General features: G+C 35.7%; 1 protein-coding gene across 1 annotated transcript in view; it reads right to left on the bottom strand.

Annotated features, from left to right (window-relative positions):
• Positions 1 to 16,839, bottom strand: part of GRIA2 (glutamate ionotropic receptor AMPA type subunit 2) — a 95,441-nt gene that overhangs the window by 43,394 nt on the left and 35,208 nt on the right. The window contains exon 3 of the mRNA XM_058193672.1: positions 15,098 to 15,337. Coding sequence (XP_058049655.1) covers positions 15,098 to 15,337 — 240 coding nt within the window. The remainder of the gene's footprint in view (positions 1 to 15,097; positions 15,338 to 16,839) is intronic.

Raw genomic sequence — 16,839 nt, 5'->3', positions numbered from 1 at the left:
TATCGAAAAGAGGAAATAATATGATAAATAAACAAATGCTTTTGAGTTGTTTGTTTTTCCTGTGTGTCGGGATGCAAGAAATAAAGATGCTTCTCTAATGGAGGCCAATGCTGCATGTATACTGTTATTTATCAGATTTGTATATAGCAACGTTCAGAATAGATTCACATAGGACACTTAAAAATACAAGAAAAACAATACAAATTAAAATGCTGATAGTCTTTACTATCAATATATAAATAAAATAGAATAAAATAATACCAGCAAAAAAAAAAACAATAGTTGACATAATTAGTTGATGTAATCAGAAGAGATTCAACCTAGAAATAAGGAAAAGTTTTCTGACAGTGAGAACCATCAACCAATGGAAGCTTTCAAGAGGAGACTGGACTGCCATCTGTCAGTAACGGTGTAGGATCTCTTACTTGGGTGAGGGGCTGGGCTAGATGACCTACAAGATCCCTTCCAACTCTGTTATTCTGATCCCAAATATCTTCTGAAAAAATGTTGTCTTAGCATGTTTCCGGAAGGTAGAAAATGTATGGATCTAACCAATCTTTGAGTGGAAGACTGTTCCACAAAATAGGCAACAAAACTAAGAAGCAGCACCTGTGTATCTTCTGCCCCCTTCATCTCACAAAACTGGGGATCCAAAACGAGATCCACCAGGATTCTCTTATTGGAGAGTTGAGACTCCTGTTGGAGAAGGTGGCCATCTAAGCATCAAGCCCTAAAAGGATTTTGGTAACCAGTCCAGGGCTTAGAATACAGGTTTAATGTACTCATAGCAGTGGTGGGTTGCTACCAGTTCACCCTGGATCAGGTGAACCAGTAGCAGCAGCAGCAGCAGGAGGAGGCTCTGCCCACCAGCCTGGACACTTCTGTGCATGCACAGAAACATCACACACGTGCGCAAGTTTGCACACACCCACAAGCGAACCGGTAGCAATGGGTTTTGAAACCCACTACTGGCTCATAGTGATGAATGCCTCCCCGCCAATATATGTTGCATTCTGCTTCCAGGCAGTTTTCAAGGGCAATCCCTTGTCATATACAAATGAGCAATAGCTCATAAGGTGTGGCACTAGCATTCCACGCAACAAATGCACTACTGAAATCCTTTCTGCCCACAGTTTCCATTTGCCCATTCAGCAGTAACCATGAGTTCAAGAAAACTCGCCAATCTGGACCCTTAAAGGTAATGCCTTCTTTTTGAGAGATTTATTTGGTACTGATAGAGAAATGCTAGAAACAAACAAAAAGTCCACCTTGTATGGCTTCAACTTCAGTTTCTTTCATGTAGATCCCAACATATTCAGACAACATATTCAGAGAATGGAATGTGACTTCAACATTCCTAGATGGGGTGGAATGGCTAGTCCTCGACTTATGACCAAGATTGAGCCCAACATTTCTGTTGCTAAATGAAATATTTGTTAAGTGAGTTTTGCCCCATTTTACGACCTTTCTTGTCACACTTGTTAAGTGCTGTTAACACTGCACTTGTTAATTCGGTAACATGGTTGTTAAGTGAATCTGGCTTTCCTGTTGACTTTGTCAGAAGGTTGCAAAAAGGGATCATATGACCGCGGGGCATTGCAACCATCAGAAATATGAGCCAGCTGCCAAGTGGCTGAATTTTAATCACATGACCATGGGGATGCTGCAAAGGTTGTAAGTGTGAAAAATGGACATAAGTCTTTTTTTTCAATGCCTTTGTAACTTTGAACGGTCATTAAATGAAGAGTTGCAAGTCGAGGAATACCTGTATTCAACTGTGTGCTATCTACATACTAGTGATATATCATAAATAAATGACCTGGAAGCTTCATGTAAATGTTAACAAGCAGGGTGAAGAGGACTGAAATCTGAACACACGGCCACTAAGCAGACTTTTTCTCCCTCACTTCTACCAACTGCAATGGATACTGAAACAAGAACAGAACACTAAAGAACAATGCCTCCAATTTCCAACTCTCAAATCCAAAAGGATATTATGGCTTATATTCTCAAAAGTCACCAAGAAATCTTATAGGGGTACGCTACTCCAATCCAGGCCCCTACAAAAATAGTCACTAATTATCAGACGAAATGCTCAAGATTAAATACTGATCAAAAAAGGTCCAGATAAACCAATTCCTCTAGGTTGCTAACTCCCCACCAACTTCTCAACAACTTTCCCCAAAAGGGGAGGTTGGAGATCAGACAATAGTTGTTAAGAACTGCAAGATTCAAAACAGCCTCTTTTGAAGGGAGCACATCAAGTCTCTTCCAGGACCACAGGCAACCCCTCTCCTCCTTCAGAATGTAGGAAAACTTTTATCCTATGGTTGTATGGATTGATTAGATAGCGTTTAATATTCCTAAATGAAAATATAATTAATGGAAGGATGTCTGGAGACTATCTGCTGATAAGGAAAAGTTTCTTAGTGTCAACAGGCATCTGGTTATCTAATTTCAAACAAGCTTTGTAATTGATTTACTGTGCAAGAAGGGGTTATTCTTATCTTGATCAATCAAATTTCCTCTTTCATTTTTCTTTGTTGTGTTAACTATTAAAATGAATGTAAGATGGATCTCGGGTCTCCTTTTCATAGAGAGATCCCACTTTTTCATTGTTTTTAAATTATCTTCTGACTTGGTTGTTTATTTGGAAAGTATATTGAGGCAGAACCTAGGGCCAGATTTGGCTATCAGTAATCAATAGAAAGCCAAATTGCTGGATCACCTAACTCAATTTATGATGGTTGCTATTTTGTTTTCGATCATAATCTATATAATTACATAAAAGTAACAGATTAATTTAGATTTTCTCTAGAATGCTGTACATTCTAGAGTTCTCAGAACCACTCTTTGTTAGAAGGGCAGCTTTAGAAAATTGATTAATACATAAAATAGAATTTAGTACAAGCCCCTTCAGGCTATCACTGTACATCTTATTCTAGTATTCAGAGGATTACTTGACACTATCCACTACACAACTGGTTACTTTAGAATACAGAAAACATTTTGCTAATTTGAACTGCTGCAGTTTTATGAGGTGGCTGTAATTGAGTCAGCTGATGTGACTGGGACATTGTCTTCAAGTGCCAGACTATTTGCATGATCACAATCTGCAGCTGAGAGAGAGTATTCTGAGAGGAGAATTGCACATGAATGCTACCATGGTTATGAAGCCATAATCTGCCAATTGTGATAACAAACATATTCCAAAATCCTTCATGATAGCATCATTTCTCCACCATTTTCTTTATTTCAGATGATTCCATCTAGTCCTATGTAAACTTAAAGCCTCTGAATTTTTTTTGCACTACTTGTTCCTATCTCTAAAATGGATAATGATTGTTCAAAATAAACCCAGAAAACATATGGGCTGCTAGTTGATTTTCCTTAGCATAAATAAACAAATAAATATGAATGTTATATAAATTCAGTTAGTTGATCCTACAATTTTAACAAAACACTTATTATAAGTTATCAATAAAAGAATGGAATAAATATATACAAAAAAGACTATTGTTTCAGGTCTTAGTTCTCCAGCGACTTACAGTAATTATCTTTTTCATCTCTCAACATTCTTGCTGAAAAATCAAAGGACATATTATATAATCATTAGTAGGGAGGCTTTGGTGCTGTTTGAGCTTGGCTCTTTGCTTACAAACATTTCATTACCAGACTAGGTGACATAATTATTAATGCACTTAACCTAGGTAACACACTGAATCCACTACAACACTACCAATACAAGCTATGAAAAGATAATATTCCCATATATCAAAATCATCTCAGAAAAAAAATGATATAGCATTGCCATAGTACATGAACCAAGTAACACCCTCAAAAACATCTTAAGTAAAATAACAAGAACAACAAGAACAAAAACCCAATAGCCGAACAATAAAAAAATATCTACAAAATACCTAAGGACTATAACAGCCAGTACTGTATGTAAGGCAGACTGGTAGAAGATTAGCGAAGAGCATTCATGAATGTCAACTAACAGTCAGAAGACAAAATGAAAATGTCTTAATCTTTCAACATACAGACAGACTGAACCCACAATCTCAACTGGGCAAAGTATAATCATCCTAGACCAAGCTAGGGAAGGCAAAAATGCTAGGCAATATCTGGAAACCAGGCAATAAGTCATCATGGATGCATAGAGATAAATCACATTTGTACCCCATTCAAGAGACAATAAAAAAGCTAGACTTTACAACTATAGCAACTGAGCCATCTGAGCAGCCTATGCACAGATATCACATCCTATAATTCTATGAGTAAGACAAAATTGTTATATGAAATATATTAAAACTGTAATATACATTGTTTTGATTGGGGAGATTATCCTATCCCTTTTCTTTGGGATTCAGCCGTTGAAGATCCTATCATGTCTGAGGCTGCCTCCTACAATGTCTCAAAAAGGATGAGAAAGAAAAGAACAGAGTACTGAGAAAATTGAGAGGCAGAATAATCAGAGCCAAAGTGGCACACTATACCAAGGAGGGGTGGAGGGAAAACTATTGCTGGAAAGAAGATTAAGCTTGCCTGCCACTAATTACTTCCTTCTCCCTGGGAATGACTCATTCTGAATATATGAATACCCTTATATTTCTCAGTGAAAAAGATCATTCAAACCAACTCATCATAGAATAAGTTGGAATCTTGGCAAATCAAAATAGGAGGGGAAAAGATGATAGGAATATAGTAGATATGACTATAGTAAATTCTGCAATCAAATTTTGGAATCCCGCAGGTTAAATTGGATACAATAGAAAAAATGGCATGTCTCTAGAGCAGGGGTGTAACTCACATCGTCACGGCAGTGTCACATGAAGTATTGGGACTTTTTCCCCTTCGCTAAACTGGACGTGGGTGTGGCCAGTGCGTAATGCATCTGGTCCGTGAGCCAGGAGTTTGACAGCCCTGCTCTAGAGCAGGGGTCTCCAACCTTGGCAACTTTAAGACTTGTGGACTTCAACTCCCAGAGTTTCTCAGCTGAATTCTGGGAGTTTTATTTATTTATTTATTTATTTTATTAGATTTTTATACCGCCCTTCTCCCGAAGGACTCAGGGCGGTGTACAGCCAAAAGATAAAAAACCCAATATATATACAATTAAAACAAGAAATTTAAAACAAGCCATATTACAAAATGGCCGACATTAAAAATTTAAAATCCTAAAATAATAAAACCCCAATTAAAATTTAATAAAACTGTTAAGCCAGTCCCGCTTGAATAAATAAGTGTGTTTTTAGCTCACGGCGAAAGGTCCGAAGGTCGGGCACTTGGCGTAGGCCAGGGGGAAGTTCGTTCCAGAGCGTAGGAGCTACAACAGAGAAGGCCCTGCCCCTGGGGGCCGCCAGCAGACATTGTTTGAACTCCACAAGTCTTAAAGTTGTCAAGGTTAGAGACTCCTCTCTAGAGTAACTAGTTATGATTTCCTTTATCTCTTTTCTGTATTACTATTATTTCCAAACTATAGCCTTTTGTTAATTGTATGATAAATACCAAACTATATACAGGTAGTCCTTGACTTATAACAGTTTGTTTAGCGACCATTCAAAGTCACAATGGAACTTTAAAAAGTGGCTTATGAGAGTTTTTCAAACTTCCAACCATTACAGCATTCAGATGCTTGGCAATTGACTCATATTTATGACAACTGCAGTGTCCCAGGGACATGTGATTACCTTTTGAGACCTTCTGACAAGCCAACTGGACTGGAAGACAGAGTCACTTAAAAACCATGTTATTAAGTTAACAACTGCAATGATTTATTTAACCACTGTGGCAAGAAAGATCATAAAACGAGGCAAAATTCACTGAACAACTGTCTTGCTTAGCAACAGACATTTTGGGCTCAGTTTTGGTCGTAAGTCAAGGACTACCTGTGCAACAGTTAATACCATCTTTCTGGAGCAGCCTGTCTACCAATGGATTGATTTATCTATCATTTAGCTTCCTAGCATGGCCTAAACTACTCTGTTGTCATTAATACAGTATATTAATTAACCTTGCACTGAAAAAAGATAGCTGACTTAATGGCTTAAAAAGTCAATTCAGTTTTATGATCCTTTGCTTCCATATAATCATACAAAAACTCATTCAGTACTGTAGACATGTATTACATACTTCATATGTACATATGGTACTGCATATATAAATATATACGAAAGTACTTTCCATATTTAAAAGGTATTTTAAATATGTAGTGTTTTAAATATGTAGTGTTACTGTTATTTAAACAGAACAATTTAATCTGTTGATGACAGGAAAGCAGATTATTAATTTAGAATAAGAGGGAAAGATCCCTCTGAATGCACATGTCTTAATGCACATGACTGCCTGATGATACTTACATTTTTAAAATTGTTAATCTGTTCTGTCATACATTTTTTAGTTTTGATTTGAGAAAAAAAAATCAAATATACAAAAGATGTTTGTTCCAGTAGTGGGATTCAATTTTTTTTACTACCAGTTCTGTGGGCGTGGCATGGCTTGGTGAAGGATAATGTAAAATCTCCATTCCCACCCCACTCTAGGGGAAAGATACTGCAAAATCCCCATTTTCTCTCAATCAGCTGGACCTGGGAGGCACAGAATAGACTGGGCGGGGCCAGTCAGAGGTGATATTTATTGGTTCTCTGAACTAGTCAAAATTTCTGCTACCGGTTCTCCAGAAATGGCCAGAACCTGCTGAATACCACCTCTGGTTTGTTCTTATATTTCTTGTTCGTGAATATGTCTGTCAATATTGAAATAGTTTAAAAAAATGTTCAAGGCACCAAATAACTTCTACCTAAACCAGGGTTTTGTTGCAGTAAAAATGCATCATGAATTTTGAAATTAAATCACTATTATTATATGGACAAAACTATTTTCCTACAAAAGTGCTCTTAAACCCATTGAAATCAACTTTAGGACAAAGGTACTGCTTCCTATTCCTCCAACACATGGTTGCCAGACACTTTTCATCTCTCTTCTGTATCTGTTCTTTTGTCTCTACAGTATTATTAGCAAAAAGAACATTTTGTTTTAATAACTTAATTGCACAGAAAAATCCACTGAATATTGACAAAGTATAGAAATAAATACATAAAACAAAAATATGTATCTCACTGATTTATATAGTGAGGTTACATACATGTTGCTGATAATGAAGTATACATTTTCTGAAGTATAGTTATAATCAACAATTGGCATTGAATACATTTTTTTTCATAAATGTTCCAGTAGAGTTGACATAAATTATACAAGTTTTTTTAAAAAAAAAACACAATGGCAATGAAACTTCTACAAATACCACTTGTGTATTTCAACCTGACCCTTTCAGACAAGATCTATACAAATTGAATGAATGAACGAACGAACAAATGAATCCATGAGGTTGTTTAAATTGTCTTTTCAATATTATTAATATTATTTAATATTATTACACTTTGGAAAGTTTATATGTTGGATGGTACTGTGAAATATAGGGCTACTGCTCAAAACATCTCTGTTCCTGAGGTAATCAAGATGACGTCCAGTGTAGCAGCAGTCTACTATAAATTTCTTGTTCTGACCAGAAGTGGCTCAGAATCTCATGTCCACCATGGGTCTTTACTGTCGGAAACTCAATCAACAAATGTAGCAAGACATACACTAGAGTTGGTATTTTGTTTGGTTAGAGATAGAGGAGTACTCTGGGACTCTATTGTTACATACAGAACATTCTCTCAATTGTTTAGATGCAAGATTACTATAATCCTCTGAAAAGGTGGAAGAATGGATAAAATGGTTTGACACATAGCATTATAAAGCTGGACAGTTTCCTCATTGTATAACAGGAATGTCTCACATTGTCTATGCAACATACAGGTAGTCCTTGATTTACAACTGTTCATTTAGTGACTGTTCAAAGTTACAATGGCATTGAAAATTATGACTGTTTTTCAGTTACAACCTTTGCAACATCCCCATGATCAGGTGATCAAAATTCAGATGCTTGGCAACTGGTTCATATATATGACTATTGCTGTGTCCGAAGGTCATGTGATCCCCTGTTGCAACCTTCTGACAAGCAAAGTCAATGGGGAAACCAGATTCATTCAATAATTGGGTTACTAATTTATCAACTGCAATGATTCACTTAACAACTGAGGCAAGAAAGGTCATAAAACAGGGCAAAACTCACCTAACACATATCTCATGTAACAACAGAAATCTTTTGGGCTCAAATGTGGTCATAAGTCAAGGAATATCTGTATTGTAAAAATACTGGCAAAACTGGAAAGTTCAGAACGGATTATGTGAATGGAATGGGCCCTACTAATCAACAATTGTCCTAAGGACAATTACAGAGTTCTACATTATACCCTATACTGTTTAGCATCTATATAAAATGAATGGAAGACGTTATTCAGAACTTTGAAATAAGGTATGTATATAACACTCAGCTTTACTGTCCACACCTTCTTAAGAAGAAGTCAGTACCTTTGAATACTATTTAATTAAATATTGAACAGGATTATGAGAACAGACTGAAATTAAATCCCAACAAGACAGGATTGCTAGTAATAAATTGAAAATGGGACTCAGGGAAGTTTGCTTTTAATGAGATTTTAGTGCCCAAGAAAGAGCAGTTTTGCAATTAAGCGGGTCCTTTGTCTCCAGCTGCTGCAGGATTTCTAGCAGCAGCTGTAGTGAATAATGACTTTGTATTACAACTAATAATCATCTTTTTCAGCTGGTCAGACTAGCCAACGCTTATTTGCAGTGGTGGGATTCAGCCAGTTCGCGCCACTTCGGGAGAACCAGTTGTTAACTTTCTGAGCAGTTTGGCAAATTGGTTGTTGGAAGAAATCATTATGGCAGATAACCGGTTGTTAAATTACTTGAATCCCACCACTGCTTATTTGTCCCTGATTGTGATCTCTTTTGAAGAAGGACTATCCTTGAAAAATGGCTGAAAATGTCTATTGGACCAACATGCAGTAGCCAGATTGCAAATTTAAGAATCCTATGATGATCATAATTAAAGAACAGTTTTGGTTGTCAACTGCCTACTGTGGACGCTTCAAAATGTTAGCATTTTAATCCCTAAATGGCTTATGAAAAATGAAAACAATATGGAATATATATAAACACAAAATATTTAATAATCTTAATCATACTTTCCATCTGCTTGTCTTGCTCTTTTATTTTGCAGGACAAAAATATGTATCATGTTATATAAACTACTTTGAGGTAAATGCAATAAATAAATAAGCATTTATTCCTATTATATGTTGTTCTGAGAGTTGATTATGAACATCTTGCAGCACTCTGAAGATAATAACAACTTAGGTGTCACTGAGTCAGCTTTAACTTTTGGTGATTCTATGTACAATAGTTTACCAAGCTGTCCTATCTGCTGAATTATTTTGATTTTTGTTATTATAAAATAAAATTTATTTTAAAATAAATTTTATTGTATATAATTTACTTTATTTTATAATATTTAATTTTACATTTTTATTATAAAATAATATATATTTCATGATTTGCCTAAGATTAACATTTATTCCATTTTCAGATTAATACTCGCCCTACTTTTCCAGCATGTAATTTATCTTAATTAATTTTTTTATCACCTTCATTTTTTTCTAAAATATCTATATCATAAAAATAGTAGGACTTGAATGGAAATTGGAGAATAAAATACTAACAATTTGCTATATGCAAATATTTAAAGTATCTCTTATTGTATGTTGTCATATTACCCTATATGCTGTTATTTTGGAGATATCTTTCTTTGCATTTTTCTGCTTAACATTGATTACACTGACACTGACAAATGATAGAGATTGACAAATCTTATATGATAACTACCTTCTCTGAGTCCTATTTGCTTACATATAGTGGTGGGATTCAGCCAGTTCGTACCACTTCGGGAGAACCGGTTGTTAACTTTCTGAGCAGTTTGGCAAACTGGTTGTTGGAAGAAATTATTAGGGCAGAGAACCGGTTGTTAAATTACTTGAATCCCACCACTGCTTACATACCAACTGTATTCTTTTTAAAGGTCTATGTTTAATCTATATACTTGACATCTATAATTCATGGAACAATGTATAATCTGTACTTGGAAGTATTCTAGATGACTTCTTCATGTTTAATTCTACTATGTAGTTTATATAGATATAGATATTGCATAGATAATTTGGATAGTGTCAATTCAGAATGTCCAAATCTCTGTTTATTTTATTTATTATTTATTTATTTATTTCGATTTTTATACCGCCCTTCTCCCGAAGGACTCAGGGCGGTGTACAGCCAAGTAAAAATACACTATATATAGATTAAAAGAAATTAAAAAAAACATATTATATTGTGGCCGAAAATTTAAAACAATTTAAAATCTTAAAATATAAATAACCCCAATAAAATTTTAATCCAGTCCCGCTTGAATAAATAGGTGCGTTTTCAGCTCTCGGCAAAAAGTCCGAAGATCAGGCACTTGACGTAAACCAGGGGGAAGTTGGCAATAAAGAATTTTCTTTGAAAACCTTATTGACTCTTATCTTGTGCTGTGATGGTTATTCAGTCAAAATGGTTCTTTGACAAAGTTTCTGCATTTATCCAGCTTTTTAAATCTAATTTCCTCTTAGTTATTTCTTACTATTGCATCTTGCACCTCTTTCAATTTATAATGTTCTTCAATGTCTTCTTTCACCAAAACTGTATTAGATGCATACATTTGATTTTAAAAGATCTTAAAAACAGTAATACTCTCTCTCACACACACACAAACAGAGATGTCCTTTATTCCTTCGCATGGACATGTGAAATCTGCCTAATTTCATTTATCATTAAAACATCATTTCCACTCCATTCCACTCTGAGGATTTCACCTTTCAATGTTCTGACAATACGCTGTATGTTTATGTAAAGTGAGGAACTTCTTTTTCAGCAATAACAACATCAATTACCAGATTCATTCTAACTCTGATCTTCCCACATCTTCAACCTCATGTCTACTTATGAAACTTTTTTCCAGACACTTTGGTGCTTTTTCACCTCAGGTTTTTTCAGCTAGCACCCAAACTCATCTGCTTCAACCATGTCCTTTTCCCTTGCTTGTTTTCTCTTCAACCTGTTTTCTTCCTTCCTTGTATTGCATTGGTCAGTGATGTGGTGGGAAGAAATACAGGAATGGAGTCTGAGCCAGTTGTCATATTTTCAGGAATAATTAATAGTAATAATAATAAGAGAGCACTGTGGTAGTAAAATGTATTATAATAGGTTTTAATCATTACAATGTTCATTCAAATAAATATGATTTCAGGTTTGTTTCAGAACTCATTTAACATAATTGATTTCTTTCTAGATGGCTGGAAACGAGAAATATATTTTCTTGGCACTTCACCCATTTTTTAAATGGCTATATCAGCCAGGAATGTGTATTTGGGGACATTTTACTGAGTCTTATGGCTGCCAAACACTTTCATGACTCAACGAAGCATTCTGGGAATTGTAACTCCCAAAGATAACATTAAGAACATTAAGAAAATGAAAAGTGATATAAATTTCACTTTCACCTTTCACAAGGAAGCTATTTGCTTAAAGAGAAAACACTGAAGTAAACATTATAAGTAAATGTATATATCTTAATTTTAAAGCATGTAAATCAAAATATCAACTTGGAAAGAAATAATATAGTGCACAGTAGCAATAATGTGTGCTTACTCTAGCATCATTAACCAAATTCCCAGGTAGCTTAGTTAATGGACTTGCTTGTTGAATTGCCTAAGAACTGTAGACTGTGTATATCTGAAAGACCGGAAACTGGATTAATTTTTTCCTATCTTTTTCTCTATTCCAAATTTTTTAAAAATATTTTCCTCAATTAAGGCCTTTCAGACAAATACCTGCAATATAATGTTGCAAGGAATAGCAGTTGACAGAATGAGAGGAATTGGTATAAAAATCATACTAAATGAAGAGCTAATATTTCTATTTCAGATTACTGCCTTGCCAAATTGCTATTTTGTAGAAAAGGATTGGCAGATATGAATATCTAATAAAAATACAGCTTGAAAATTGCTTTCATTAAAAGGACTGTATGGAGTAATTCTTGTTAATTGTTATTTGCACCATTGGAAGTGCACCATGCCATTCATCCCTCTGGAAGATATAAATGTTCAAATTTTTCTGTCTCAGTTTTTAAGACAGAAAACCAATATATGCAGAATATGAATTCAAAACATAGCTTTTAATGATTCAGCATTGCTCCCATTTTATCTTCAAAAATAATTCCTGATAATAAATTACTATTGAATTTAACCCACAGTTTGAAAGCTGAGTAACATTTTTTCTCAACCTCCATATAATGGTAGAATAAGGTCCCTGAATGCCAGTTTGACTGGCCAAAATTAATGCTAGCTGAGAATAACAGAACCAATATTTCAGCTATTATTAATGCAAACACATCTGGAGGACCTTGGAGAAAAAAACCAGAGTCCTCCCAATCAAAAGCAGTTCTGCCCATGAGACTGCATACTAATAATGATATTTCCCAAATAATAATGTGCTTGTTTAAATTTATTACCAGACTAGCTTTGACTCCAAACTTCAGAAACAATATTAATAGTGCAAAATAAGGTATCTAACTCACTTAGTTTAATTTAATTCTAACCTAGTGACAGGCAAGCTTCTTTGTACCTAGGGCCATATGTAAGGAAATAATAAATTTACAATTGGTAAAAAAAAGTATAAAGAGTCAAAATTAGAAGGGGCCTGGATCCATAGCAAAAAGAGTTTTAGGTATTAAATAAGCATTTTGTTTCAGATTATCCCAATTCAGATTTTTCTAAAATCACAAAGCGTAGATCAGGGGTGTCAAACTCAATTTCATTGAGGGTTGTGTTTGACCTTGGGAGGTGGGGGATGTGGCTAGGATGGGCGGGGCCAGCTCGATGTCACTTGTATTGGGGGCACCTGTGGTGGCCCAAACGTTCTGCCAGAGTAAACGGGCTCCCAAGTTCCGTTTCCAGCTGCGACGGTCTCCTGAAAACATGTTTTCGCTGCCAGAAACACCGCACGCTGGTCCTTCACTGTTTCCAGGGCAGCCCTGCAGGTTAGATCTAAGCACCTCGTGGGCTGAATCTGGCCTGTAGGCCTTGAGTTTGATACTCCTAGCCTAGGTAAATAGGATTGAGCGTATTCTGAGATTTTGGTATCTTTTTCCTTTAAATTTAAATGAAATGGGTTTGAGACACACAAACATATACATTATTTTGAAATCAATTGAAAAAAATTAAAAGGTATAATATAATTATTTAGTTATAATTGTATAATTGATTAATTCTATTACATCCATGCTGGTAAATATAAAGAATATCCCTAAACCTTTTATAGACATTAAGATAAAGCCTGAAATTCATGCTATAATAATAAATATTTTATGTGTATTATATTTTTTATAATTCTGCCCTATATCTCTAAGAAAAGTCTTAACTGATATATGTTAATGTTACTAATATCTGTATAAAGTATAAAGTCTACGTACATTCTAATGTATTTGTTGTTATTGCCTCTAATCCATTGTCTTGTATATTTAGTTTTTTGGTCAAATAAGTTATGTTATCACATATGTTAAAATAAACTTATTCCAAGATGTTTTTTTCTAAAGATTGCATCATTTTCTTTCAATTAACTATGTGGAAAATATATTTTGTATTCTTAGGACTAGATCAGGCCAGACAAAATGTTTTTCATTTACCCATCCATTAACCAACCCTACTTTATTTTGGCAATCTAAGGCATGTAATTTTACCAGCAGCTATCTTTTTTCTAGCAATTATGTGTTTAATTAAAAAATAGTTAATTTTCATGATACCCAAGCTTTATTGACTGAAGTTGCCTTGCTCATTTTAATTTTCAGTTAGTCAGATCATGTTAGGGAGGCAGGCAGGGAAGGAAGGTGGAAGAAAGGCTTGTGCTACAACAAATCCTCATAAATAATTACTAGAACATAGGTAGAATTCTTACAATCAATCAACCTTAAGTCCCCAGGATGACCACAGGAAGTCTTGTCTAGAAACTGCTTATTTCCTTAATCATATTCATGCTGTGAAAATCACTGTTCTTTAGTGATAGTCTTCTAAAAAGATTTTTCATTACAATATATTACTGTTGGAAGTTAGCACTCACCCCTCTCCTAGAAGAATGAAATATTGAATAGGGCAGATTATTGTGTTTCCCTGGATGAGAAATGGAGAAACCTGTTTTAAAGACAAAGCAGCTTTCTGCCTCCTCACACCTTTGTCAATGGGCCATTAAGGCCTCAGCCAAGCTCACTCATTCCCCCAGCTTTGTCAATGGACCATCATCTGCAACACAATAGGACCCATCTAGCAACAGAAACTCACCACATGGCAAGGCTCAAGCAAGCTTGAGAGACAACCTACAAAGTTAGCTAAGACCCCTAGACCACCTAGGAGTTTGACAACCAATCAGTGTACATTTCTTATATAGGAACAGGAAACACCAAGGTGGGGCCCCACAGAGGGTATAAACTCAGGCACTCAGCATCTTGTTCTGCCTTTCTCCCCCTTCTCCCCTTCTTCTCTTCCTTCTCCTTTTCCTCTCTGGTTCTTCACCCAACACCTTGAAACATGTGATCAGCTTTTCTACTCAGGAACGCAAGTCATGTGCTCCTGTTCAGGAACTCAAGCTATATGATTCCTGTTCACCATTAAACCATCTTTCCAAGCAGTCTCCATGTTTCCAGTGTCTTTTTCCCCACTTGGAACTGAACCCAGATGGTCGTTTCTTCCAACATTCTTATACAGAGGAACTTTGCAATGATTTATAGGAACACACTTGTATATTTCTTCTTTTCCTTGTATATAGTATTCTAGATTAAATAGCAGTTCAGGCACTACATTCACTGTTATAGGATTCAACCTTCTCACCTTAAATGATTCAACCTTCTCGCCTTAAATGTTTAAGGCTGAAAACATTACTGAGTGCTACCTTCTACTATGATCGATACTGTAATCCTTCTTCATCATTGCAAACAGATTTGTGCTAGCATAAAATTAATTTTAATACATGGCAAATCTCTTACCTCTGTCACTGTCATAGAGATATGCAAATTTGTTCCATTGATAATATTCAATTAAGCTCAGAAGTGCTCCCTTAAGGTCAGGTCTCATCTGAATGACAAAAGGGTGTGTACCATCTGTTGGAAAACTGGGTGTTATGAAGGAAACATGAAGAGTTCCACAAAACGATGTTATAGTATTTACAGACTTCTTATCATAAAATCCAAAAATAGCAAAGACTCCTCTTGAAAACTGGGAGCAAACTGAAAGGAAAAGATAAGAAAAAATTAATAGATTGTTTTACAGTTTACATGCATACATACATACATGCATAGGGAGGGAGAGGGAGAGGGAGAGAGGGAGGGAGCGAGGGAGGGGGAGAGAGAGAGACAGAGAAACCAGATATGTATATACAAATATGTAGTTGATAATATTCATCAGGCAGAGTAGCCAATAAAATAAGAACCTGAACTAGATCTCTGTATATTAAATAAATAAATGGCAAGGATGCAATAAGCAAATGCAATTTTAATATCAGTTCCATCTAAAATAAACCTGAAAAACTCAATTGCTATTTATACCATTTGATTTCATTCAATCTGACTCTGAATATATGAAATATTTTTTTTCTATTCAATTACAAATAGAGAATAAAAGAATAAAAGAGCTATAAATAGTACATTAAAACAGAGTCACATTTCTATCACATAGCAGTTGAGGTCGACAGTAGGCTCTGATGTGATGCTGAAGTCAGCCAATTTCATGTTATGAGGGACACCTTTTTTATTGCTTCTCCCTAGATGTATATTGTATATCCTCCCTCCCTCTCTCTCTCTCTCTCTCTCTCTCTCTTTCTCTCTCTCTCTCACTCCCACTCCCACTCTCAAAAAAAAAACCTTAAGTAATAACCTCATGGTCCCTGCAAAAGGTGGCTGAGATTCTTCACAAAAACAATATGGCAGCCTTTAATGAATGAAGTCCACAAAAAGTCTTGACCAATTTAAGCTGAGAAAAGGAAGGGCAGAAGTGGAGATAGGAAGTATTCTCCTACCCATTCCACAGAGATATAAATAATAACAGAATATGTAGCCAAACTGAAGGTCCAAGATAACCTGTGGTAAAAAAGAAGTAGTTCCATAGAACTGGCATCTGGAAATGCCAAGAAACTATCATTTGACCATGGACAGAAAGAATGCAGAGAAGAGAAGCTTAGCAGATAAAGCAAAGAAATTGAAGGAGTCTAGAGTGATTGATGGAATGATAACAGATCTCACAAGGAACCAAGAGCTAGATCAGGCATACTGGCAGGTGGCAGAGAAGGAGAGCTGTCAGATCTGCCATTGTCAGCTTGGTGCCTTGCTATCATCCTGCCATCAACTGTTGGGTGGAAAGAGAAGAAATGGGCAATAAGCATGTATGGGGTAGAGATGAGAAACAGGGAAGGGGGGATGATAGGTTTGACAGAAACCAGAAGTGTGAGAAACCAGCCTGTTTCAGTCTTCAATGCCATTAAGCTTGGGAAAGGAATGAGAATTTTCCTAACATCCAAGCAGTTTCCCAAATACCTATGGGGCACACAATTGGTCAACTGGGGGAGGGCCAAGATGAAGAGGGAAATTTGTAAACTTTTGCATGGGAACTTTACTCCTAGCCTACTTTTACTGCAACCAGCAATTCTTAGTAAAAGAACTATCAATCAAATGGAGTCGAGGGTCTTTCTTTCCTAGGTACCCAGCTGGTGCAGGTCTCACAAACTCCAAGTACT

Source organism: Ahaetulla prasina, chromosome 8 (genome assembly GCF_028640845.1).
Source record: "Ahaetulla prasina isolate Xishuangbanna chromosome 8, ASM2864084v1, whole genome shotgun sequence".
NCBI lineage: Eukaryota > Metazoa > Chordata > Lepidosauria > Squamata > Colubridae > Ahaetulla > Ahaetulla prasina.
This window is presented reverse-complemented; position numbering and strand designations above follow the sequence as displayed.